Raw genomic sequence first — 26,750 nt, forward strand, 5'->3', positions numbered from 1 at the left:
GGAAGGCAGGAAGGAGGGATGGAACAAATCTGAGCACAGTGCTGGGTACCAGCGCTATCCTCAGGACTCTAGCACCATACAGACCTGGGTTCAAATCCTGCTCTACCACTTAGCTGTGACTTATCATCTCGGGCCCTTCATCTGTAAAATGGGGGATTGCTTTAGTGCTTAAAAATAATAATTAGTGATAATAGCAGCTAGTAGTTATACTTACGTAAGAGCTACCTTTGCACCAGACACGTGATGAACCCTTTACATCTGTTATCAGATGCATTGCCCTTGGCAGGGAGAGGTGCTGTTGTTAAAACTTGGTGGATCCCACTACGTTTTAGAAGCAAGGAGAGAGGTGGCTCAGTAAATAGTGAAGCACAGAGTGACCGAGCCATCATCAGCACAGAGGTGGCAGAAAAGGAGATGGTTTTGTTCAGGCGGAGGGAAGGGTGGTTGGAACAGGCATCACAGGAGAGGGGGTTCAAGGGCAGGCTGGTGGGTGCTTGATCCGTTTTGATCCCCATCTTCCTCCTCCATGACCTCCCCGCCCCCCGCCCGTAACCTGTTCCCCATTTCCTGAATGGTATTGCTGTCATCTTCTCCAGTTACCTCAGCCTTCCTAGTAACTAGCAATTCAGCACTTTTCTTTCTGCTAGAGCAGCGGTTCTCAACCTGTGGGTCGCGACCCCTTTGGGGGTCGAACGACCCTTTCACAGGGGTCGCCTAAGACCGTCGGAAAACACATATATAATTACATATTGTTTTTGTGATTAATCACTATGCTTTAATTATGTTCAATTTGTAACAATGAAATTGGGGGTCACCACAACATGAGGAACTGTATTAAAGGGTCGCGGCATTAGGAAGGTTGAGAACCACTGGTCTAGAGAGTGGGAGGGAGCGGGAGAGACAGAGAGAGAGAAACATCGATGTGAGAGAGCCCCAACCAGGGCCGGGGATCTAGCCTGCAACCAAGGTACTTGCCCTTGACCGGAGTCGAGCCCAGGACCCTTCAGTCCGCAGGACTGATGCTCTGTTCACTGAGCCAAACCGGCGAGGGCACCATTCAGCACTTTCCACTCACAAGTTCTTTTTACTCCGCTGCTGCCACTCCATTCAAAGGAAAGAAGAACCATCCTAACATCTGAAATGTTTGTAAACATTGGTGATCCTTTGAGGACGGGGAAGGCCTGGGAGTTGTTATTTTATGGATGGGTGGGGGTGGTGGAATAAAAAGCACTCCCCAGCTATTAGTATGAGGTGTCTCAGGTCATATTAGGCGACTATGTCAGACTTTGTAGGGTAAACCTCTGTAAATTACCAGAGCTGACGCTGAGGGGCAGAGCTATGGTAATTCACAAAGTCGTGTATAATACTTTACAGCTTATCTTCATCCTAAGCTAACTAACTCTGTCCTTTAATCTCCACTAGACCCTGTATTTAGAATATTGAATAAATAACTAAAAAAGTACCCTATACTAAAAAGATGATCTAAAGATTATCACCAATAGTTCTTATTTAGTCATTAGTATCATTATCATCACCATAATCCTGCCAATTATTGAAGGTTTACTGTATGCCAGGGACTATACTAAATGTTTCCCATGTATTCACATCTTCTGAGCACTAGGCAGTATTAGTCTCATTTAAAAAAAAAAAAAGTTTTTATTGATTTTAGAGAGAGAGGAAGGGAGAGGGACAGAGAGATGGAAACATCGATGAGAGAGAGACATCGATCAGGTATCTCCTGCATGCCCCCCACTGGGGATCAAGCCCGAAACCCGGGCATGTGCCCTGACCAGGAATCGAACCAGGAACCTCTTGGTTCATGGGTCAATGCTCAACCACTGAACCACATCAGCCAGGCTAGTCGCATTTTTGAGACGGAGAAACTGAAGCTTAGAAAGTTTTATGAAGGTTGAGTAAGTGAGGGAGCTGCCGTTCCGATCCAGAATCCACATTTCTAGCCACTGAACTATACGGTGACTTCCTTTCTGCCCATTTACTCTGCAGCAGACATCTTTCATGCCCCCCTATATAGAGCCTCCGCGTCCTTTGTAGGAGCTGTGTAGTATTCCTATATAAGGACAGAGCATAATTGATTTAACCACTTCCTGTTGATAGACATTAGCTTACTTTTCATTTTTCACTATTGAAAAATATAATAACAGTGTACACTGGAGAGAGTCCCCGCTCTCCCAGCTGCTCTGCCCGCTCAGTCTCCCGCCCTGCCTAGCAAGCTCCAGGCTCATCGTTGCCAACACACTGCAGGGCCAGCCGTGTGTCTCTCTCTCTACTGCTCATCTTCAGATCCAAAAAGAAGCATGTGCCCTGATCCAGCTCTTATGCCCCCAACCCCACCACCCTGCCACGAGCTCCCACTTGGAATGAAAAATAACCACTTGTGAGAAAATGTAAATAAAAATTCAAAAGCCTGCATAACCCCACTCTAGAGCAGTGGTTCTCACCCAGGGGTGATTTTGCACCCCCTCCCTTACCCCCAGGGGACATTTCTGGGTGTTACAACTGGGTAGATTGGCATCTAGTGGGAGAGGTCATGGATGCTGCTAAGCATCCTACAGCCACAGGACCCCACCCCCCAAACCCCCCTACCCCGCAACAAAGAATTATATGGTCAAAATGTCTTCAGTTCCGAGGTTGAGAAATGGCTCCACAGACAGATTCTGCATTTCAACACTGTCCCAGAGGTCTCACCTCAGTAAGGCCTGAAGCTTTAGTGCCAGAAAGAACCCGTCCAGGCCATCGCTCCCTCGGTTTACAGATGGGAAACTGAGGCCTGGAGGGGCCTACAGTCTTCCATGTACTAAGTCTTTTGCATACTTGATCTCATCTGGGTACAGATAAGGGTCCCCATTTTCCAGGTGGGAAGACTGAGTCTCGAAGGAAATAATGCAGCTCATAATGCAGCCCATGGCTGTCTTCTCTGCTCAGGGCTGGCACCCACTTGAGATGTCTCCTTTATACAGGTTTCGTGGTCACGTGTGCCCAGCCTCCGATATGGAAATACTCTCCTGGCTGGGGGCGGGTGGTCTGATGGGTGTGGCATTTTCGCACAGTTCCCCCCCATCCCCAAAGGGGCGGTGGGGTGGGGAACAGACAATCCTTAAGATCTACAGGGAGAAGGCCCAGGTAGTTACTTTCAGTTACAGGGATGGGAAGCCCTTTCTGTCTTCACTTAGAAAGAAAAGAACAAAGGTTTTCTAAGCTTTAAATGGGAAGCTCCATGGCTCAGAAGCTCCAACCCACTGGGTGCTACATTCCTTCCAGCAAAGTCAGCGGTGGTCACCCCAATTCCCACCTGGCCCTCATCTGAGCTCATCACCTCCCTGAATAAAAACCCTTAAGTCCTTCCCATTGCTCTTGGGAAAAAGACCAAGAACCTTGACAGGGTCTGAATCAGGCTCTGCGTGGTCTGGCCCCTCTTTAGCTCACCTGGAACCACCTCCCTCTCCATCTGGGCTCCTGATCCCTCCTGCCTCCGGCCGTCACATGCTCTGGTCCTCCTACCCAGCCCTAGATATCTCCAAAGCAACTTCTCAGACTTCAGATCCCAGCTCAAACATCAATTCCTGGGCAGCCGGAAAAGGTCGAGTCCCCCACTTTACTCTCCCACCGCTCTCCTCCCGGCTGTGATTTGATTCATGTCTTTCTCCCCCAAGAGCCAGTGGGTTCCCCGAACCTGCCTTGTTCACCGCGTCCCCCAGCCCTCCCACACTGATGGCACACAGGAGGGCCCCTCACTGTCCTGTGCCTGTGGCAGAGAGGAGGATGTAGGGATGGCGGAGCGTGCAAGGGGCCAAGAGGTGTTCAGGCCTCTCTTTCCTTGGGGCCTAGGGCCAGGCTGGAGAAGGAGAGGGACCGGGCCCGAGTGGCAGGGGGAAGCCACGGGGAGGTGGCCCAGGACACACAGAGGGAGCGGCGCATCTTCCAGCTGCACATGTGCGAGGTAACGGCTGCTCCAGAGGGGGGAGGGTGGGGCGTGTGCTCCCGCCTGCCTCTCCTGCACCTCCCAGGGCCCAGGCACAGGCTCAGCTCGGGCCCTGGTCAGATGGCCCTTGGGATGTCACCAAGCTTCAGTCACGGCCAAGAGGGGGACTGCAGGCCCTTGTCCCAAGGATTCAGCTTCTGCTCACGTGGCACATCTTCCCCTCCCCGCCCCCCAGTATCTGCTGAAAGCCGGGGAGAGCCAGATGAAGCAAGGCCCCGACTTCCTGCAGAGCCTCATCAAGTTCTTCCATGCCCAGCACAAGTAGGTTTCTCCCCATGTCCCCAACCCTAGCCCCATGTTCCTCGCCCCTTAACCCGTCAGGCAGCAGCGAACCAGGCCCAGGCCCAGGGCCTGGCAGACCCCCAAGGACTCTGTATGCCTGTACCTTCTTGGTCATGTTTTAACAGCTCTTCTTTATTGAGCACTCTCCATGAGTCAGGCCCTAAGTACTTGACTCACTTGATCTCACTCAATCCCCTCACGCCCCTGTGAGCAGGTATTGTTGTTATCCCCATTTTACAGATGTGAAAACGGAAGCTCAGATTTACTAAGCTCACACAGCTAGTAAACTGGGATCTGGACCCAGACATTCTAACTCCAGAGGGCCTGCTCTTGACCATCAGACTGTACTGCCCGGTGATCCTTGGAGCACCTTCTCCCATACTTCGTGTTTCATCTCTCATGTTCATTCCTCTCTGGTCCCTTGTTTGGCCTCGCACCCCTTAGCTTTTTCCAAGATGGCTGGAAGGCTGCTCAGAGCCTGTCTCCCTTCATCGAGAAGCTGGCAGCCTCGGTACATGCAGTAAGTCGGGCCTTACGCTTTGGCATGTGGTCAAGCCCCCTGTCCTTCTGGGAGAATCTGGGTGTGGAAGAGCTGCCCCCTGCCCAGAGAGTGGGGCTCCTGCCCTGCTGCGCTGGTCTGGGCTCTGCACCGGGCACATCTGCCGGCCGATGATGGGGCCTTGCCCTCTCCCATAGCTGCGCCAAGCCCAGGAGGAGGAGCTGCAGAAGCTGACCCAGCTCCGGGACTCCCTTCGAGGGACGCTGCAGCTTGAGAACAGAGAGGTCAGCCCCTGAGGCATCCCAGGAGTGCTTTCCCCCCAAGGCACACCCTGTGGGAGGTGAGGGGGGGAGGAAGACTTCTCAGAGTGCCCTGAGGTCTCCTCGCAGGAGACCCCTGCAGAACGGGGCTCTTCCCACCCTGAGGTCTCCTTTCATGCCTGGGGAGCAGGAGAACATGAGCCGGAAGAACTCAGGAGGTGGCTACAGCATCCACCAGCACCAAGGCAACAAGCAGTTTGGGACGGAGAAGGTGGGCTTTCTGTACAAGAAAAGTGATGGGTAAGTGACTTGGAGAACTTTAAGTAGCTTGACCAAAGCCACACGGGCAGTAAATGTCATGGTTGGAGTTACTGACCAAGGGGACTATTCTTATCATTTGAGGGTTCTTGGACCCTCCACCGTGGCAATGCAAAACCATCACAGTCCTGGGCACGTGAGCTTCTAAAAGCCACGGTTGGTCTTAACTCGAAGCAACATAGCAGCAGTGAACACTGTTTGAGCATTTATGCCCTAGAGCAGTGGTTCTCAACCTGTGGGTCGCGACCCCTTTGGCGGTCGAACGACCCTTTCACAGGGGTCGCCTAAGACCATCCTGCATATCAGATATTTACATGATGATTCATAACAATAGCAACATGACAGTTATGAAGTAGCAACGAAAATAATTTTATGGTTGGGTCACAACATGAGGAACTGTATTTAAAGGGCCAGAAGGTTGAGAGCCACGGCTAGAGAGTCTCCATGCCCTCACTCTTAACCTCTGCAATATATGGAATATGCCTGGAAATGGAAGTGTTGCCTGTGCCTTCCTCCCTGGGTGTAAAAAAATCAGTCTGGGAAATGCATAGGCCCTTATGGGAAGTGTTCATGTTACTACTTTCTTTCTTTTTAAACATTTAGCCACCTTTATTTATTTATTTTGTGTTTGTTTTTGTTAATCCTCACCCAAGGATATTTTTCCATTGATTTTTAGAGAGTGGAAGAGAGAGGGAAAGACAGACAGAAACATCGATGTGAGAGAAACACATTGATTGGTTGCCTCCTGCAGGAGCCCTGACCAGGGCCCGGGCCAGGGAGGAGCCTGCAACCAAGGCACATGCCCTTGACCGGAATCGAACCCAGGACCTTTTGGTCCACAGGCTGATACTCTATCCACTGAGCCAAACCGGCCAGGGCCCTGTTACTACTTTCAAATCAGTTTTTTTTTTTTTTAATATATTTTATTGATATTTTACAGAGAGGAAGGGAGAGAGATAGAGTTAGAAACATCGATCAGCTGCCTCCTGCACATCTCCCACTGGGGATATGCCCGCAACCCAGGCACACGCCCTTAACCGGAATCGAACCCGGGACCCCCCAGTCCGCAAGCCAACGCTCTATCCACTGAGCCAAACCGGTTTCGGCTCAAATCAGTTTTTATCAGAAAAGAATAGCTCTGTTAAACCAATTAATATCTACGGAAGTGTTAAGTAGCTCTGGAGCATGGATTTGCTAATTGTATTTTTAGCGTCTCAATATTCATGTTGCTTTGTGTTTAACCATAATTCACCTGTTGCGGTCAAGAGCCTGTCCCTCCTCTCACATAAGGTTGGGACTGTATCTTCTCCATCAGAGCAGAAGCGTTCAGAAGGTCACGTGCCCCCTTCAGAATAAGGATTCCCAGAGAGTGCGGCTGCTTCCCCCATCAGACCGGGAGCTTCTTATGGACAGAACTGCGTCTCCTCCTTCAGGAGACCTGGTCCAAGACTCTGTTTTTCTGCTACAGGGGACTTAGGTGTGAGCCTTGGGTCATTGTCTCTCTATCCTCTGGATCCTAGAATTCGAAGAGTCTGGCAGAAAAGGAAGTGTGGAGTCAAGTATGGCTGCCTGACCATCTCACACAGCATGGTGAGGCCGGGAGGGGTGGGGTCTCAGAACACCATGGGTCCTTTCTCCCTCGGTGTTCTGAGCAGACAAGTGTCAAACCCTCCCCTCTGAGACCTGGATCCAGGTTCCTGGACATGCCCTTTGGCGGGAAGGATGGGACCCAAAGCTCCCAGCCTGGTGTTGGCCCACACTCCACGACCTGGAGGTGCTGGGAGAGGGGACACACAAACAAGAACAGGATTATGCCCATTTAACAGATTGAGAAACAGGGGCCTACGAGTTTGGGAGACCCAGAGGGTAGCATGTACATCCTCCGCCCCCAACTTCCCACAGATAAACCGGCCCCCAGTGAAGCTGACCCTGCTGACGTGCCAAGTGAGGCCAAACCCCGAGGAGAAAAAGTGCTTTGACCTGGTGACTCGTGAGTAGTCCCGGCCCCCTCCCCACACTGCCGCAGGCTCCTCCAAGAGACCTGTCAGCCAGCAGGAGGCTGAGCCAGGGTCCATGTCCAGTTCCACATGTTTGTCAAACAGCCACTACTGTAGGCAGAAGACTCCCTAGGCTCTGGACACTCTGTAAAGCATATTTGAATGGACTTGGAGGGGTAGATTTTGGAATTATTAGTACTTTGGAGCCTTTGATGCCAGGCTTTCCTGGGGCAGGCATAGGCTGAGAAAAGCTTAGTCTCATCCTTAGGGAGCCCTCTCTGGCAGGGGTGTGATTGGGGACCCAGGACTGTAAGAAGAGGGGGGGTGTCCAGAAGAGAGGAGCAGATATAGCATGGTCAAAGATTAAAGAGAGGAAGGCCTGCCCTGCTCTGGGCAATCAGGAAGGCTGCTTGGAGGAGGCAGCACTTGACATTAGCTTTGAAGGACACAGGAGGTAGAGTTTGGGGAGGGCATTTCAGGGGACAGGATTGGCATGAGGAAAAGCATAAAAACAGGAGCGTGGGTCTGGCCAGTTTAGCCAGAGTGTGGGGTTCACATAGGCGTCGTAGGAGATGAGGCCTAGAAATGCCTCTTAAAGGTTTGGATCTTGTTTCCTGGCAGTAGGGAGCCAAGGGGGGTCTTGGGTCAGGGGAGTGGTGTGGTTAGAGCAGAGCCTTAGGCAACAACAATCTGGCAGTTGGTACCGGCTGTGCAGAGCAGGAGAGATGGAGAGCAGGGAGACCAGATAGGGGGCCGAGGGGCAGGTGGGGTGGTGGCAGTGGGTTCAGAGGAGACTGCCTCTGAGCTGCGTGGGGTTCTGTGCCCTTGAATACCTCCCCTGACCTGGAACCCCAGCTGCCCACTGAGAGCATTGCTGGGATCCTACTTTGGAGGTGATTTCTGAGAAACTGCCCCCTCTGCTGGCCACTGCCATCACCCGCCCACTCCTAGCTTGGCAGAGCCTGGCCTCAGGGACAACAGCTCAGTCTGGATCCAGTGGTTCGGGTGAGGGCACCCTGGGGCCAGGGAAGGCCAGACACCTCCTCTCCCAACAGACAACAGGACGTACCACTTCCAGGCGGAGGACGAACATGAGTGTGAGGCGTGAGTGCTCCCCCACGACCAGCTTGGGGGTGGGAGCAGGGGAGCCTGGTGGGCAGGACCCCAGGCCAGGGGTGTCATCCCCACGCCCCATGCACTCTCCGCAGGTGGGTGTCAGTGCTGCAGAACAGCAAGGACGAAGCTTTGAGCAGTGCCTTCCAGGGGGAGCCCAGTGGCATCCCGGGGCCCTGGGGGGCCGCCGGGCTGGACGGGGAGCTCCAGGACCTCACCAAGCTCCTCATCGCCGAGGTGAAGAGCAGGCCCGGCAACGACAAGTGCTGCGACTGCGGGGCTGCAGGTCCGGCGGTGGGGCCACCCCCAGGAGGGAGGTGGGAGTGGAGGGGCGGGGCCGCACCTCCAGGAACGAGCTGCTCTCCTTCGCAGACCCCACGTGGCTCAGCACCAACCTGGGCGTGCTCACCTGCATCCAGTGTTCGGGCGTCCACCGCGAGCTGGGCGTGCGCTTCTCGCGCATCCAGTCCCTCACCTTGGACCTGCTGTGCCCCTCGGAGTTGTTGGTGAGAGTGGATTCCAGGCGTGGTTTGATCAAGAGGCGGGCTTGGGCACAGTGGCTCAGCCAGAGCTTGGGGAGGGGAGGGGAGGGGGGTGGCTGGAGGGGGAGGAGGGGAAGGTGACGGTCAGGGCTGGGCCTCTGAGGGCTCAGTCCTCCAGGGGGCGCCATCCTAACCACCCCGTCTTACTTTCCTGTGACTCCAGCTGGCCTTGAACATCGGGAACACGCGCTTCAATGAAGTCATGGAGGCCCAGCTGCCCTCACATGGCGGCCCTAAACCCTCAGCTGACAGCGACATGTAAGGGGACCCTCAGATGGAGGGCGTCCTGGCTGGGGATTCCGCTTCCCCAGCTCCCAAGGTCTCAGAAAGATCTTGGACGGGAAGTCTGGGGAGAGGGGAGCCTCAGGTCTGGGAGAGTCCAGGACAGGTTCTCGGAGATCTGTGTCTCCTGTGGGAGGGCGCCAGGGGTCAGCGGGGTGGGAAGGGCTGACTGAGGTCCTGTATGTGGTGTCCTTGGCAGGAGTGCCCGCAGGGACTATATCGTGGCCAAGTATGTGGAACACAGGTTTGCCCGGCGCTCCACACCCGAGCCTCAGAGGCTCTGGATGGCCATTTGCAACCAGGACCTCCTGTCTGTGCTGGAGGCCTTCGCTAATGGGCAGGACTTCGGGCAGCTGCTGCCAGGGCCTGAGGGGCAGGTGAGAACCCCCTCCAGGGACCACTTATAACCCACCCGCATGCACATATGCCCCAGGCCTCCAGGAGCAGCTATCACGCCCCTCTGCCCACCTCTGACATCTGCTCAAACCTCACCCATCAGAGAGGTAAAAAGGAAAGAGCACATGTTCAGTCAAGCAGACCCGAGCTAGAATCCGGGCCCTGTCTTTCCCTAGCTGCGTGGTCCAGAGCGGGTTGCTTAACTTCTCTGAGAAAGAGATGAGAAAATGATAGCACCCACGTTGAAATGAGAATTGTCGTGTGAGTAAAGGGCCTACTGCATAATACTAGCATGTGTGCAGTAAATTGTTAGTATCTCTATTTTTCTTGAGTACCTTTGGAAATGGATAAAGGCGGGTCATATTAGAGCAGGGAAGGCCACTGTATGGCATTTTCAATAACAAACATCATATGAACGGGGAGTCGGGGGGAGAATAGCAGAGACATTTGAAAGATTAAATCAACAGGAGTTGCTGAACATCAAAAATTGGGTGGCATATCTTTGAGCGGCCTGATACCTCTGTAGGCTGTCCAGCGGGCAGGAAAGTGCCATGTGACGGGGAGGTAAGCACCTGGAACAGCCCCTGAGTGACAGCGGAAACATGAGGTTCGCTGAGGTCCTGGTGGCAATGAGAGGAACAAAGAGAGGAGCCCAGGGCCAAGAACCAAGTTAGGGAAACGTCTTCTATTGGTGGCAAGAGGAGCCAGAGCCACTGAAGGAAGAGATGTCACCCTCCTCTCAAACATGTTGTCCATTCAGTCTCATCTCTCAAGGGTTCTGGCAGCCTCATATCTGGAGGTGTCAGGGGACAGCAGGAATTCAAGGGGGTGATATTGGGGTGGGGGCAGGTGAGCCGGGGAAACTCAGAGGAGTGGATGTGTATTTAGGCACCTGGAGAGCTCGCCCTGCACTTGGCTGTCAGAGTCGCCAACCAGGCCTCCCTGCCCCTGGTGGATTTCATCATTCAGAATGGGTGAGAACCTCCTCGCCTGTCTGTCCATGGCCTCACACTGCCCCTGGCCTTGCTCTCCTCCCTCCCCTCCCTCCTCTCCTCTTCCTCTTCCTCTTTTTCCCCCTGACATTGACCCCTCCCCTATCTATTCCCCTTCCTTCTCCCTGACCATACCTCCCCAGCGGTCACCTGGATGCCAAGGCTGCTGATGGGAACAGTGCCCTGCACTACGCTGCTCTCTACAACCAACCTGACTGCCTCAAGCTGCTGCTGAAAGGGAGAGCTTCAGTTGGCACAGGTGGGGCTCAAACACCTCCTCCATCAGACTCCCACCCGTGACTCCCCCTCATGTGGGACCCCCTGCCTTTTTCCCAGACAGAGAGCACTGGCTATGAGCATGGACTTCACGGTCCAACTTGGGTCCTAATCCTGGCTTGCCTCTGACCATCTGTGTGACTGTGGGGTTTGTCCATTCAGTTCTTGAGCCTCAGTTTCCTCATCTGTAAAATGGGAATAATACCACTGACCTAGTAGGCCTGCTAAGAAGGTAAAATAAAATACAGTGGGGCCTTGACTTACGAGTTTAATTCGTTCCGAGACCGAGCTCATTAAGGAGCTCGTTAAGGAGCTCGTTAACTCAAATTACTCTGTCAACTCAATGCAAAAAGTCTGCGGAGAGACAGCTGGTATCTCAAAAAACTCGTTAGTCGGGGACACTCTTAAGTCAAGGCCCCACTGTATTGTTTCTGAAAGTACCTAACCAAACAAATAATGAGTTGCACCTGAATTATAGTGATTCTAATGGCCACCATTTACTGCTTGACATGTGCCTGGCAATGTGCCAAGTGCTCTACACATATTATTAACTCATTTAATTTTCACAACACCTGGTCAGGTAGTTGCAAGTATCATACTCATTTCATAGATGAGAAAATTAAGGCCCAAGGTCACTCAGCCAGGAGGTAGCAGAGCCAGGATTCAAACTCAGACAATTTGATTCCAGTGGCCCATCTTAACCTCTAAACCAGTGGTTCTCAACCTTGGCTGCACATTAGAATCACCTGGGAATCTTTTTTAAATCCTGATTTCTGGGCCTCATCCGCTGGAAATTCGGTTTCTTTGTTGTGGGGTGGGGCCACAACATCAGTAACAAAGAAACAGAACTTCCAGAGGCCAGGGCCCAGAAATCAGGATTTTAAAAAGATTCCCAGGTTATTCTAATGTGCAGCCAAGGTTGAGAACCACTGCTCTAAGCTATCAGGCGACTTTGACCCTGACTCAAACTCCTGACTTGACCCCTCACAGTGAATGAGGAAGGAGAAACCGCTCTGGACATAGCCAGGAAGAAGCGACACAAGGAGTGTGAGGAGCTGGTAAGGTCGAGGGAAGGAGCGGTACCCTGACCCTTCCTCTCGCTCCTCTGAGCCCAGACCCTCTGAACTGCCAAGGCTTTGTTTTGGCAGCTGGAACAGGCCAAGGCTGGGACCCTGGCCTTCCCTCTGCACGTGCACTACTCCTGGGGAGTCTCCGCAGAGCCCGGCTCTGACAGCGAGGAAGATGAGGAAGAGAAGGTGAGTCCTAGCCCCTGCCTCTCAGACCCTTAGAACCAGATTGGACCTCGTGTGGGGAGGGGCAGGGTGAACTGGGGAAACCAGGCTGTCCTCCCTCCAACACTTCTGTCCCAGCAGCACTGTCCTCTGAAGCCCCCGGCCCAGGCCCACTGGGCCAGTGGGAGGATGGACATCAGCAACAAGACCTATGAGACCATCACCAACCTGGGATCAGCTGCCCCTCAGAGCCAGAGTGAGGATTGCCCCCCACCCTTACCGGTCAAAAACCCTTCTCGGACCATGGTCCAAGGCCGTGCAGGACATACCAGTGGAGGTATAGTTGGCTGCCCAGAAAAATGCTCATTGTGCCATTCATTGAGGGCCTACTGTGTGCAGGGGCACTGAGCTTACAGTACATATGTTAGTCCATATCGTCCTCACTGTCATCTGACAGGTTGGGGTTATCATCTCCCCCTTATAAGTACAGGAACAGAGATGTTCAGTAACCTACCCAAGACCCCACAGCTAAGTCCCTTGTGTGGTAGTCAAACCCAGGTCTGTTTTATTCCAAATCTGTCAATGTTTCACTTAAATGAAAACAGAAAGACGCATTTACTGAGCAACTACTATGCCTTGAGGCCTTTGGGGCTACTGAGACACAGTCCAGTGGGGGAGATAAAAACGAATGCAGTCCCTTATAATATAAGGCACAATGTGCTATGGAATGTAAATCCCGAAGGACAGGGACTTTGAGTGTTTTGCTGACTATTTCTCCAGCACCTGGCACGGTGCCTGACTGTTCTCAAGAACTATTTGTTGAATGAATGGACAGGCTTGTTCTGGGAGTTCAGGGAGGGAGAGAGCACGTCCTGTTGGGACTGGAGGGTGGCTTAGGAAGGCTTCCTGGTGGGGATGGCCTCTGAGCTGAGCCTGAGGGATGAGCAGGAGAGCCCAGACTGAGGAGAAGGTGTAAGCAGAAGCAAAGCCAACCCTGGCTGTTGTGAATGAATGCTGTGGGTGAAGAAGACTGCCGTATGATGGGGGAGAGTTGAGGGACAGTGCTATAGAGCTAGATGGGGGGTGAGGAATGGGAGATCCTAGAGGCCAAAGACTACTTTGAAATTGAGCAGAATAAGAGATAAATACAGGCTTTATCACTTCTGATTCCAGATCATCCCGAAGTCCCCAGCCTGAGCTCAGAGCCTCCTGGGGCCCCCGAGAGCCAGAACAGTCCAACGTCCTCCTCCTCTAGCCTTACAAGTCCAGTGGAACTTGGGGGTACCAACCAAACCCCACCCAGTTCTGAAGAGGGTCTCTGTGAGCCCCCAGGCACCTCCCGACCCAGCCTGACATCTGGAACCACAGCCCCCGTCAGATTCAGGTTGGTGAGAGCCCAGCTGTGCAACCCAGGCAAGTGTCCTGACCTCTCTGAGCATCCATTTATTTCCCCACCTCTGCACTATGTCTGCCTGAAGACTGGGATACCTTCCAGCTCTGAGGCCCATGACTAACACAGAAGTGCTAGAGCTTAAATGGATGGTGATTGGACCGCTCTCCCCTTTACACACCTGCTCCTGGGATGTTGATTAAAAATCTGGGGCGCAGCCCTAGCCGGTTTGGCTCGGTGAATAGAGCATAGGCCAGTGGACTGAAGGGTCCCAGGTTTGATTCCAGTCAAGGGCACATGCCCCGGGTTGTGAGCTTGATCCCCAGTGGGCGGCCTGCAGGAGGCAGCCAATCAATGATTCTCTCTCATCATTGATGTTTCTATCTCTCCCTCTTCCTTCTCTGAAATCAATGAAAATATATTTTAAAAAAAAAAAAAGAATCTGGGATGCAGACTGCTGAAGCTGGAGTGGAGAAGGTGGGAACCTGTGTGGCTTGTTCTAGAGTAGCGGTTCTCAACCTGTGGGTCGCAGCCCCTTTGGCAGTCGAACGACCTTTTCACAGGGGTCGCCTAAGACCATCCTGCATATCAGATATTTACAATTCATACCAGTAGCAACATTGCAGTTTTGAAGTAGCAACGAAAATAATTTTATGGTTGGGTCACAACATGAGGAACTGTATTTAAAGGGCCAGAAGGTTGAGAACCACTGCTCTAGAGGCTGTCGGTGGGGCATTCGCTCTGTCCCTCCCTTCAACCCAGGATCCAGTCCTCTCTTCCTTACAAACTCTTCCAGTTCGGAGTGTGGGGAATAGACAGGGAAATCGCCAGAGCTCTCTGGAGGCCAGGGGCCTCGTGGACTCTAAGCCCCAGCCTCGCTCCACACCTGAGCCCTTTCTCTCTGCTCTGGGGGGCTCTCTGGGCACGGGGGTCACATTGGCCTCTCCCTGCTTTCCAGCTCCGAGAGCACTCGTTCCTACCGGCGGGGGGCACCGGAACCTGGAAGACTGTCCCTCAGCCAGGCGGCCTCCGCCCAGAAGGAACATGCTGGTAGGTAGGCGCTCAGGACTGTGGTTGGAGGGGAGATGGCAGAGTACCTGGGGGGCAGAGTTGGTCAAGAGTGGGTGTATTGGGGTGGGACACCTCTCCCCAGGATCGGGGTACACAGTTTGGCCATCCCCTGTCCTGGTGCTCCGCCTTCCCCACTCCAGCCCAGGATGGGTGAGGCTGGGGGGACCCAGGCCTTGAGGGATGGCAGAGGTGACGAGGCCCAAGCTCCGGCTGCTCCCGGGAGAGGATGAGCACAGCTGTGTCAGCCAGGCTGGTTGCTCCCCTGCAGTCGCAGGATTAGGGTGCCTGCGCACCAGTCCTCGGGTTGCCTGACTCTCCCCTTGTGGAGGAGTCTCCTGGAATCTGCCCAGACTGGCGGCTCCCAGGCATAGGGGATGTGCATATATTTAGTTGCGGAACCTGGGAGTGGCCTAGGACAGGGCCAGTAGCGTTGGGAAGGAAGCCTCCTCTCTTCCTTGTTCCCCTGGGAAGTCCTCGGGGATGGTGTTGGTTTCTGTGTCGGGGGTGGAGGAAGGCAGGGGCAGGAGCTGGGTCTCTCTGGGGAATTGTCATCCTCAGTCCACCAAAGTCAGGCACCAGATACCAATCTGTGTCCACAACCAGGTACCCATCCCTCAGCCTGGCGCTGACGCCTGTTGTTGAAGCACAGATGATAATAAGAGCCCCAGCTTTAGAGTGAGGAGACTTGGGCAAGTGGCTTCATTTCTTCAAGCCTCAGTTTCATCGTCTGTAAAATGGGGATACTTTCATCTACCCCCATATTATGATATAATGTCATCCCCATAAGACGTTTGTGAAACTGAGTGAGATGAACAGCTGGCATATAATAAGTGCTTTAAAAATGTCAATTTTCATCCTTCTCTCCCCAGGTTGGCTTCACTGAAGGAGAAGGCTCAAGAACTGGGGTTCTCCCAGCAAGTTCTGTGCTGCTTTTGCAAGACTAGCTCCTTGCTGGCCCTTGCATGCCTGAACCACCCTCATGCTGGACCCCAACGTTCAGAGCTAGGACTTGAGGCCACAAGACTAAGGAGCTGAGGTGTTCACTTCCTTGGGTCGTGCTGTCTCCGTCCCTGTGACCCTGTGGCTGGCCTTCACCCCTCCATGGGCCCATGCCCCTGCCAAGGATGCTGGGCCCTTCCGTGTTAGTTAGGGCTGGTGGTGGTTCCTTCCCCTCTATCTCATTGCTCCCCAGGTTGGGGGCGCCCTGTGGCTGGATCTGAGTGCTCCCAGCTGCTTCAGCTGCAGAACCCTCACTCCCTCATCAGACCAGGACTGTTTCTCCGTCAGCCTGAGGCTCCACAAGAGTAGGACCAGACTGCCTTCATCATTCTCCAGACCAGGGATTCTGCCAGGCTAGGGACCCTCTCCTCATCCATCCATTAGCGTTTCTTCGCTGAGTTCTGGCTCTGTGTCCAGACCTGTACTAGGCACTACAGATGCCACGTGACTAAGACAGGGGTCCTACAGAGGTGGTCCCTTGCTGGGAAGCTGGTCCCAAGGGTTGAGCTTGGGAATGGGCCGGGGCAGATGTTCTGGCTCGAGGGGCAGACTGACCACTGACCATGTGTGACTTGGCCGTTGCCTACAGCCCATCCATTCTGGTTGGTCGATGTCCATGCCGTACTTTCAGTTAAGTAGCCTGATTATCACTCCCTTCGAGGGATAGCACAGCCTTCTGGGGGACCTCTACTACATCCCCAGTCAAGAAGCAGACTGCCCCCTCTCCTTGACTTAGCAGGGAAGGAAGGGGTGGCCCCAGATGGTGAGTCCTCACTTCTCTCCTCTTTCTCTTGGTCAACTCAGGAGCCTTCCCGTCTCAGGAAAGGAAATGGTCACAAAAGGAGAAAGGAGAGAGAGAGAAGTGAAACAGGAGGGCAGAGACTTGACAGTTCTGCTCCCCAGTGCCAGAAATTCCATCCTGACTTTCAGCCCCATGTGAGCAAACACCTAAGCCATCACCAGTCTCTAACACCTCAGCTTTAGAGTCGCTGAGGAGCCAGGCCGAACGGGAGGCCAGAGGGTGCCAGTGGCCAACACAGCAGCCTGGCCTGGAGGCTGGGCTGTGTGCCCTGGGGACCTGGCTGCTCTGTGATGCACAGGAACAAAGCCATCTGCTGAGCCCCCAGTGTCTGGTTTTGTTCATCTCTGACTTCATCTCTGAATTGTTCTTTCACTTATCTGTAATAAAAAAATTTTTTTTTTTTAGTAAACCCCTGGTGGTTTTATTTATGTGACCTGAAGATCAATAGGGAAGGAGAAGGAATCTTAGGACTTGAAATTCTTTCTCTGGGCCCCGTAAGGGAGACAGCCTGGTGCAGAGCCGTGGTTTGCAACCAGGGGCAATTTTGCCCCAAGAGACATTTGGGGATGCAGAGATTTTTGTATTGCTCCCAGTGGGATGGTGCTACTGGCACCTAGTGGCTAGGGGTCAGGGATGCTGCTAAACATGCTACAATACACAGGTCGTCCCCTCACAGCAATGACTTACCCAGTCCAAAGTGTTAACAGTGCCATGATTGAGAAACCCTGGTGTGGAGGAAAGACCACTGGACCAGGAGTGAGGACACCTGTAGTTTAGCTCTGCCCCGTTCTTGCCTCCATTTGGTTTCCCCTGAGACAGGTATTTGTGGGCAAGCAGTTTACTTGTGAGGTGATCCCAGGAAGTGAAACAGAAAGAAGGTCAAGAAGCAAAAAGGGTGTGTTGCTGAAGTGCTATCACTGTATCTAGGTTACCTTATTGGGGAACCTTTGAGACCATATAGATTAGAACACACCTTCAACTTGTCCCACTGAGTGAAGAAATCAGTGTTTTTACCACAAACTCTGGTCTCTTTTTGGTTGGGCAGGTCCTTACTGGAGGTGTTCATTCCCAAGCTCTTCCAGTCTGCCCCAAGCCCTCAGTCAGAGAGAAGTGGGAAGATGTCAGAGTTTGTCCAGGAATTGCCTGCAGGCAACCTCCGGGGAGGACAGGTAGGCAGAGAGAATATGTTGGGTACCAAGAGTGTCTGAAACAGTTGAACCTGGACCTCCCTGGGCCTCAGTCTTTCCATTAGTACAATGAAGGGGTTGGACTCATTTTCTAAGGGTCTTCTGAGCCCTGATGATGTAAGAGTCTTGACTTTTTTAAAAAAAATATATATTTTATTGATTTTTTACAGAGAGGAAGGGAGAGGGATAGAGAGTTAGAAACATCGATGAGAGAGAAACATCGATCGGCTGCCTCCTGCACACCCCCTACTGGGGATGTGCCTGCAACCAAGGTACATGCCCTTGACTGGAATCGAACCTGGGACCCTTCAGTCCGCAGGCCGATGCTCTATCCACTGAACCAAACCAGTCAGGGCTGTTCTTTCTCTTTTTAAAGGCAATCCTAAGTAACTACAGACAGCTGTCCCTTCAACCTAGAGGAGCTTGCTTGGGGGTTGGCCAAGAGACCTCCCCAAATCCCAAACCATTAGTCTAACCTTCTAGAAGTAGCCTACAATGCTTTACGTGGTCAGGCCCCAACCATCTCTGATTTTCTGTCTCATTTCTCTCTACACTCCTCTCACCTCCGTGTTGTAGCCACACCAATTTTTCAGTTCCTGCAACCCTGACATGCCAGGTACCCTCCCATCCCTAAGCTTTGCACATTTGAAACTCCAGGAGGATTGCTTCGTTCCTCTCTGGATGCCCAGGGCTAGAACCGCCTGCCACATAGTAGGTGCCGATAAATTGAATGAATCTTTCTTCTCTTATGTGAACACTCTCTTCGTCCTGCCTCCAACTCCCACTCTGTACTTCTGCCCAAAATTTAAATTTTGTTTCTTCAGAGGAGATGACACCCCCCCGCCCACCACCAACCCCTCCAATGTGTCCTTAAGGTGTCCTCCCCTGCTTGCTGTCCCTCACCCCAGTTGTGGTAATACAGAATTGGCTCTGTCCTTATTTATTGAAGGTGTCTCTTGCCCACAGACCCAATCTCAAGCCTGCTGGGACTGGGTCTGTCTTGGTCATTGCTTGAATGCTCCATACATTTGCTGAATGAATGAAAAACCTCACCCCTTCCTACCTCTATCCCAGGACACACAGCACCAGTTAGAAGCCATAGGAGTCCACACCACACTGTCTCTGTGCTGGGGCTGGGCTGGGGTTCTCTAAGGTTCTATCAGGAGAGTGTGGGGATTTCACTGAACATCCCAAACCACAACTCCCCACCCTGTGCTCACGGTGGACCACTTTTCATGCCTCCCCTCCAGGTCCCTAAGCACGACCCCCCAAGATAATTTTCTGTCCATTAAACTCACTTGTTTAGGAAGAGGCATGGGTCTGCCAGGGACCCTTGGAAAGCCCCTTCCTCAGAGACACGGATGTGTGCACACTGGCGGCACAATTCTGTGTGTGTCCTCCTCTGCACCAAGATGAGCCTTCCAGACTCCACCCCTTGGGAGAGGCAGTGCCCTGACCCTGAATCGAGGGCGCCCGTGCTCCTGGATCACTTAAGAATCTCCCAGGTGCTCCCTCCTCAGCGCAGTCCCGGGACCGGCAGCACCGGACACATCCCTCCAGGACCTTGTTAGAAATACAAACTCTCACCCTTACAAAATAGTCGGAAACGGGGCCTGGATTCCCGTGCGCTCAGGATGTGAGCGAGCCCCGCAGGGCCGGGCGGCGCTGGCTTTAACGGCCATGCCCTAAAATGTGGCCTGAGCGCACCAGGTCGCCTCCCCTTGGGCACAGGCACGGAGCTGGGTTCGCGCGCTCTGAACAGTAACGGTGCAGATACCCGGGGGCCCTGAACTCCCGGCCGGAGCTCCCGGGCACACGGGCGCCCTTCTCCCCGCGACAGCCCTTTGTGATTCCGGACGACGGCCTCCGGACTCGCCAGAGAGCTCTCCTCCCCAAACCTCCCATCAGCACCCCCGCCCCAGGCCGGGAGGGGCCGGGGGTGGGGGAGTCCTCTCTCGCAGCCTCGTCCCGCTCGGGAGGCCCGACTGGCCGCCCCGGCAATCTTTGCCCTGACAAGTCCTTGAAATCTATATTTAGTGCACGCCACCCCTCCCCCCCTCGCAGGCCGGCGGGCGGAGAGGGGGACCCCGCCCCCGCCAGACGTGTGTGCCGCGTGTGTTTGCGTCCCGCGCGGGCTGCACGCCCTCCTCCTCCTCCTCCTCCTCCGCGCCTCCCGCCCCCGAGGCCCGGCTGCTGCCCCTGCGCCCCTCGTCCGCCGGGCGTCGTGGGCCGACATGGGCCGGGAAGAGGAGCTGCTGAGAATCGCCAAAAAGCTGGAGAAGATGGTAGCCAGGAAGCACACGGTGAGGCTGCAGAGTTTGGGCCACGGCGTCCCACCCCGGAGGCGCGGCCCGGGGGAGCCGGGGGGTCCGGGGGACGCGAGCTGGCGGGGCGCCGGGGACACGGGCCCGAGGGAGGCGCAGCGGGGCAGGGCTCAGCGCCCCGTGGGGACCGCGGGGCACCTCCGAGTGGGCGTGTGCATGGCCCGGGGTGGGCAGAGTTCGGCCCCGAAGACAGACTTGTGCATGGACCTCTGGACGCGTGGGGTCCAGGGCCCCGGGGTAGCTTGTGCAGGTCCGGGCAGGCGAGGGAAGAGACCGGGACGTGGAAAAGGACCTTCCGAGGCCCGGGACGGACAACGTGTGCACGGCCAGGGCAGTGGAGGCGACGGCGGGGCGGGCGGAACCCCATCCTGGGGGCCCCCAGAAGCGTCCAGGAAACTTGAGCTCGCGAGGGTGCGGAGCCGCGTCTGCCCCGCACCGGAGCGGTTCTGGAGGGAGGAGGGAAGGGCCACGGGTCCCGCGACCTCACAGTTTCGGGCGCCGGGAGCGGGTCTGTTTGCAGTCTCCCCTTCCCTTGGCCGCGGGGAGGGGCCTGCGCCCGGGCGAACAGGTGCGGGGCGGCCGCAGCCCTCGGCCGGGCGGGGGAGGGGCCGCTGGAGGCTGGGCGGTGCGCCCCGAGCTCGAGCGGAGTCCGGCGGGGCGGGCGGTCCTACCTGCGGGTCCGGGGCGCACGGGGCGCATGGGGCGCCAGCCGGCGACGTGCAGTTAATGTTTGATCCTTCGCGTGATCTTTGCCTCAGGCTGGCGCCGCGGGGTTGCCCGGCCAGAGCAAACTTGGCCTTCGTGCAGGGAGGATCTGGGCACACCCAGGGAAGGAAAAGGGGGGAGGGTGGCCCTGCGGGCCTGCTCCCCGCCCCTCGCCCCTCGCCCCTGGCTCCCCATCTCCCCTATCCCAGGGCCTCCCTCTCCCCACCATCGTAGCCGTGTGCTGGAGGCCTCTGTGACCCTAGGAACTCGGGGGAGGGGGTGGACCGTCAAAGAGGGTTTCAAGCCGAGAAAGGAGAGGCGTCGCTGGAACGTGGAGGGTCAGGAAGCCCTAGAGGAGACCTGAGTGGTCATGAGTTGATGTTAATGCCTCCGTGCCTTCGTCTGTGATAAGAGCTGAGATTGGCGGTGGCGCGCGGGTGAAGAGGTCTGAAACCCTTAGTAGGACTTGGGACGGCGCCAGCCAGGAGTGAGAAAATGAGACCAGCTTCTGCACCGCCCCAGGAAACAGAAACCTACCGAGTGCGGGCAGCTCTCACGCTGACATCCCAGCCTCCGCCCATCCCCATTCCGGATCTTCCAAAGACAGAGACAAACTGAGCCACAAGTCCACAAGTGGGGGGGAGGGGGGGGCACTATTCCAACTGGGGCAGCAGAGCCCAAACCCCGTCTTCTGAGCTAAACTCCACAGAAAGTAGACAGGTTACCCCAGCCCCGCTCCTTGTTGACCCTGGCTTGAGCCAGGAGACTCTGGGCCTCTGCGGGAGACAGGTGGAGGGTGGGGGACGGGGAGGTGGGGGACGGGGAGGTGGGGGGGGGGAGCGTAGGAGACCGGAGAGAAGCAGCTTGGTTGTGAGTGGAGCTCCGGCTGAGAAGGAGGGGACTGCCCTGGCTTCCGCTCGCTCTGCTATGGCCACAGGCCCACCACCTCCCCTCTCTGGGCCTGGCTTTCCTCTTCTGTGCCATGGGAAGAGAAATGGTGTTCCTGGGAATGTGCTCCTGTGGAAGTATTCAGAGCTCTGCCCAGGAAAGATGCAAGTCTGGCCACAGGTTCCCCGGAGCTCAGAGCCAGCCTGCAGCCACGTCTGTGCCTGGTTCTCCCAGCGTCTGAGTGGGCACAGAGCTCTGGGCATGTGATCAAGAAGGGTGGGGCTGCTCTAGGAGTGAAAATGGGCCGCCAGGGGTGGTTAGGGAGAGGAGGACATGCTTCCTGAAATAAGACGGATCCTCCACGTTGCCACTCAGGCCCAGGGGGCACTGCCAATTACTGAAGGCCCAGCAAGTTAGGGCTTTTGTCAGACGGCGTCAGCGTGCACCCATTGAAACAGCTTCAACATACAAGCGCCAAGTCACAGCTACACAATTACACACAACAATATAGCTACGACCACACAACAATAACTGAACAAGCGAGTATGAACATAATTGCGTATGAGACATGGTTACTGACCCTGACGTGATCGCTACACTGGCCGTTATATTTACAGAAAGATACACAGAAACAGTTACACAGGCACATGTGTGCATGCAGATAATAAGCAATACTCAGACATGCAAAACTACAAACTCAACAGCTGTGCTTACACATTCAGACGTTAGAACCCAGGCATCATTTCACAAATACAAACAGACATGTTTCACTTCAAGCTGCATGCCCACAGCGCCACACCTGGACAGAAGCTATTACATGCCCCACGCACGGGTGCAGAGAGACACACCTGGCAATGCAATGCGACATACAGAGACAAGTGTCCAGTGGTGAGATGGAATTGGCTTAACATTGGTGGTTGAAGTTTCAGGAATTTTGCAAGCCTATTGTTAAATAGAGCCATCACTTAAAAAAATTAAATTGTGCCCTAGCCAATTTGGCTCAGTGGATAGAGCATTGGCGTGCGGACTGAAGGATTTCGGGTTCAATTCCAGTCAAGGGCACATGCCCAGATTGTGGGCTCGATCCCCAGTAGGGGGCATGCAGGAGACAGCCAATCAATGATTCTCTTTCATCATTGATGTTTCTCTCTCTCCCTCTCCCTTCCTCTCTAAAATCAATAAAAATATATATTTTTTAAAAATTAAATTGTAAGCTTACAAATAAATAAATAATTTTTAAATAAATTATATTTAAAACAAAGGTAATAAATACTCCAAAATCATCATTTCCTAATTATTTTACTACATTTTACCATCATCTATGGTCTAGAGGTTATTTACTTCTATTACATCACTATGGTGGAAATACTCTATAATGCTGTTACTCACCAATAGCTCCTTCAGTTCAGTGACAGCGTGTTGGTAACTTGAGATTGGCCTTGGGAGGAGTGTTTACACAGAAATAGGCAAACAATACTAATGAGGTTTTTTCCCCCCTTAAGACCCGGTTGTTAAATATTGACCAGCATACCACTGCACTTGCCCATGTTGATATTCCATGATGATACAAGTCTGGACAGATCTATGTCCATACCTATGCAGATGTATAGTGATTCGAGCCTCAAATGCCTGAGTTTGAATCCCAGCTCTATTCCTTGTAACTTTAGACAAATTATTTAACCTCTCTGTTTCTTGGATTCCTTTTCTAAGAAAGTGGGATCAGCTATAAAAATGAAGATAGTAATAGTACCTACCTCATAGGGTCATTGTAAGAGTTAAACAAGATAATTCACGTAAAACACATAGAACAGTGTCCACACACAGTAAGCCTTTAATTAATGTCGCACACAGAGTTATATGCCCACACGTTTAGATGCACACGCAAACCCACAGGCCACACCTCTGAATACAGACTGTGAACCCAAGCTCTCAGGGAGGCTGAGGACTGGCCACCTTTGGGACGTGGTCCAGGAAGCCTGGCAGAGGCATACAGGACCCAGTCAGCTGGTGCTCCCCAGGAAACCAAGCTCAGGGCAGGAGGCCGAGGCTGGCTTCTAGGAAGTGGCAGAATAGTGGTGGCCTGGGTATAGGTTGGGAGTGCAAGGAGGGAAGGATTACACAGGGGAACGAGGAGACTGTGGGGAATGGTGGCCGTGTTCTTATCTTGATTGTGATGATTGTTTCATGGGTGTATACATGTGTCAAAACTCATCAAGTTGTAGCCTGCGATATGTCCAGTTTATTGTATATCCATTATACCTCGATAAAGCTGTATCAAGGTATAATGGATAGACACACACACACACACACACACACACACACACATCTCACTCTGCAGAAGCTCACAGTAGGAAAGTGAGTGAGGAAAGGAGGCTACTAAAGCAATAATAATAACCTTGAAAGTAATTAATTTTAGAGGAAGAGATGGAGAAGGGAGAGCATACCCAGTAGAAAGAACAGGAGAACCAATGGCTTAGGGTCAGGGAAAGTGGTTAGGGCTGAAGCCTGGCTCAGAGGGGCTTGAACCCAGCCTGGGTGGTAAGGGTGACGTAGAGAGCTGAACTGGGGCAGAATCTTTTCCTTCTCTCTCCTTCTTTCTGTCCCTTGCCTGTCCGCCGACTTCCTGTCTGCCCGTGTCCTGTAGCTGGAACAGTCGCCTCCCCACCACCTCCCCTCCTTTTCCTACCGAGACCAGATGGTCAGAGAGGGGCCTGGGGCAGAACCCACGGCCTCAGCCCTCACCTTGTGGCCTCCCACAGGAAGGGGCCCTCGACCTTCTGAAGAAGCTGAACAGCTGTCAGATGTCCATCCAGCTACTCCAGGTGGGGTGGGGGTGGAAAGCTTTGGGGACAGTGCTGGGGCGGGCGGGGGGGGGGAGGGGGAATATCCATCTGGGGGGAAGACCTCTAAGGGTGGGGTCTGGAGGCAATTTCTGAGGAGAGGGCTGGGGGATCTTGAGGTGCTCTGAGGGTGAGGACTGGGCGTTTAGATGGGCACAGGAGACCTTCCAAGCACAGGGGGCCCTCTGGGTCTGGGAGAAAGACTGAGGTATTTTCCTTGAATACCCCAATTCCCAAGGCCCTGGGCTTGTGGCATACAAGAGGCCAACGATCCAGTGAAGAGACCCCCAATTTTTTGATCCTCCCTGTGGCCCATATAACCCCCAAACATTTACCCGATGCTCTTGGCCCTGAAAAAGAATCAGCACAGACCCAAGCTGTAGTAGCCAGGGCTATATCTTAAGGTGAAACTTGAGCGCAAAGATATGCCTCCACCACACCTGGGGACCGGGAATGGGGAGGGGTCCTCATCAGCCAGACCCGCCACCACCACCACCACCTCAGCTTTTCACCAAAGCTATCCATCAGTGCAGGGGCTGAGCCTGGGGCACTGGCCCGCACCAAGGATGGCAGGTCAGGGCCTCAGTTCTAGGGTCAGGGTTATCTCAGGCACAGGTCAGGCTGAGGGAAGGGGTGGTCGAACTGAGGCAGGTCTTTTCAGGTAGGGCAGCCAATCCTGTGTGTCCATTCCCAGACCAGTCCCGAACCCTGTTGCTTTTCAGACAACCAGGATTGGAGTCGCCGTTAATGGGGTCCGGAAGTACTGCTCAGACAAAGAGGTGGTGTCCTTGGCCAAAGTCCTCATCAAAAAATGGAAGCGGCTGCTGGGTGAGAGGGGACCGTTTTCTCCCAGCCCCTGTGACAGGACTGTGCTTGGCTCATAGCGGGCACTCAGTGTGTGTTTGTTGAATGACTTAATAAATGACAGATGGTCTCTAGTGGGGAGGGCCCGTGTTTGTCTACTCAAGTGCAAGATTTATAGATCTGTAAATTTTCATGTACATGTGTGTATTTCATTTGCCTGTGTGTTTGCACATGTCTATAGAGAGCTATTTGTATAAACATGTGCATAGGTGTATGTGCAGATGTCTTTCTGTCCCCATGGTGAGAGCGTGGATTTGCACACATGTGCATATTGTAGGTACATCCTATATAATGGTTGTTATATAATGAAGGACGGAATAATGACTGGATCACGGATCAGCAGGAGGGTGGGGCAGCGAGCTACAAGTGGGCGGTGGAGAGCTGCAGGAGGGGGCAGGGCAGCAAGCTATGAGGCGGGGGGCGGGGAGGGGGGGGTTGGGGGAATGTGCAGTTGTTCCTGTCCTTGCCCTTTGCTCCTTCCTCCCCAAAGCTATGTTGCTGTTGTTGTTTTCAGACTCCCCTGAGTCCCCCAAAGGGGGAAAAGGAGAGGAAAGAGAAAAAGCCAAGAAGAAAGAAAAAGAACTCGACTGTTCCAATTGGAAGTCAGAGGCAGGCCTTTCTCCACCAAGGACAAAGCAAGGAGGAGAGCCCAAAGACAGGTATTTTTTTCTGGGTCAGAGAGAAGGGGGCTGACACTTGTCGCGTCCTCTGCCAGCAGTCCTGTTTATATATAACTTCACTTAATCCTCACCACCCGAGAGATGGCTGTTATTATTATCTCCCCCAGGCCCCCCTCACAAGACCCAGATAGGCTGTCCCTGGCACTGGCCTCATCTAGAAGGATGCAGGGGCAGGGAACGCAGTGTTGTTGACACACGCAGGCCTTTTCTCATCAGCAGGAGTTCTCATAGGGCACAACACCGCATCCAGCTACCCACCCAGTAACGCCCAAGTGCAGAGAAATGAGACCACAGTGGGAGGGAACTCCCTGACTTCAATGTCCTATGCCCTAAATCGATATCAGTCCTATAGACAAAGACATAGAATTCCAGCAAGGGCACTGACCAGTTACAAGATTCACCCACTTGGGACCAGCAAAAAGCTGTGGTTTTCCACTACTTACTTATAGTTCATTCCTAGCCCTTCCTGTGTAGACGTCACTTACTAATCAGGACTCATTTGTACTGGAAGCAACGTCGCCCAGTAATGCAGCTGATGTTCCACCTTCGTCAGGGTTGCAGGTAAATGGACTAGGAACTTACTTGCTCATAGAAAAGAAGCATTTTGTTGGCTCTCTATTCAAAATTCCTATTTAGTGATGAGGAGGCTGAAGGCTGGGAAGCAGGACTTTCCGAAGATCACACAGCCATTATGTGACAAAGTGGGATTCCAATCCTCGTCTGTCAGAACCCCAGAGGAATAGAACAGTCCCCAAAATTTCATGATTTTCAGATAGGGCCCAAAAGCCTTATCCCACACAGTAGATAAAAG

General features: G+C 53.6%; 2 protein-coding genes across 2 annotated transcripts in view; both read left to right on the plus strand.

Annotated features, from left to right (window-relative positions):
- The window catches only part of ASAP3 (ArfGAP with SH3 domain, ankyrin repeat and PH domain 3), a 48,158-nt gene extending 31,307 nt beyond the window's left edge, over positions 1-16,851 (plus strand). The window contains 22 exon segments of the mRNA XM_081086683.1: positions 3,440-3,598; positions 3,847-3,958; positions 4,176-4,261; positions 4,727-4,802; positions 4,979-5,065; positions 5,232-5,341; positions 6,880-6,949; positions 7,262-7,349; positions 8,412-8,460; positions 8,565-8,755; positions 8,842-8,975; positions 9,175-9,269; positions 9,493-9,670; positions 10,578-10,663; positions 10,825-10,940; positions 11,948-12,015; positions 12,106-12,213; positions 12,331-12,526; positions 13,363-13,573; positions 14,538-14,571; positions 14,573-14,629; positions 15,520-16,851. Of these exon segments, the coding sequence (XP_080942809.1) occupies positions 3,440-3,598; positions 3,847-3,958; positions 4,176-4,261; positions 4,727-4,802; positions 4,979-5,065; positions 5,232-5,341; positions 6,880-6,949; positions 7,262-7,349; positions 8,412-8,460; positions 8,565-8,755; positions 8,842-8,975; positions 9,175-9,269; positions 9,493-9,670; positions 10,578-10,663; positions 10,825-10,940; positions 11,948-12,015; positions 12,106-12,213; positions 12,331-12,526; positions 13,363-13,573; positions 14,538-14,571; positions 14,573-14,629; positions 15,520-15,594 (2,386 nt within the window). The 3' untranslated portion in view covers positions 15,595-16,851.
- A 2,855-nt stretch (positions 16,852-19,706) lies between these two features.
- TCEA3 (transcription elongation factor A3) overlaps positions 19,707-26,750 on the plus strand; it is a 43,389-nt gene continuing 36,345 nt past the window's right edge. Inside the window, exons 1-4 of the mRNA XM_081088207.1 lie at positions 19,707-19,941; positions 24,315-24,377; positions 25,118-25,223; positions 25,774-25,918. Coding sequence (XP_080944333.1) covers positions 19,873-19,941; positions 24,315-24,377; positions 25,118-25,223; positions 25,774-25,918 — 383 coding nt within the window. The 5' untranslated portion in view covers positions 19,707-19,872. The remainder of the gene's footprint in view (positions 19,942-24,314; positions 24,378-25,117; positions 25,224-25,773; positions 25,919-26,750) is intronic.

Source organism: Myotis nattereri, assembly GCF_964212035.1.
Source record: "Myotis nattereri genome assembly, chromosome: 3".
NCBI lineage: Eukaryota > Metazoa > Chordata > Mammalia > Chiroptera > Vespertilionidae > Myotis > Myotis nattereri.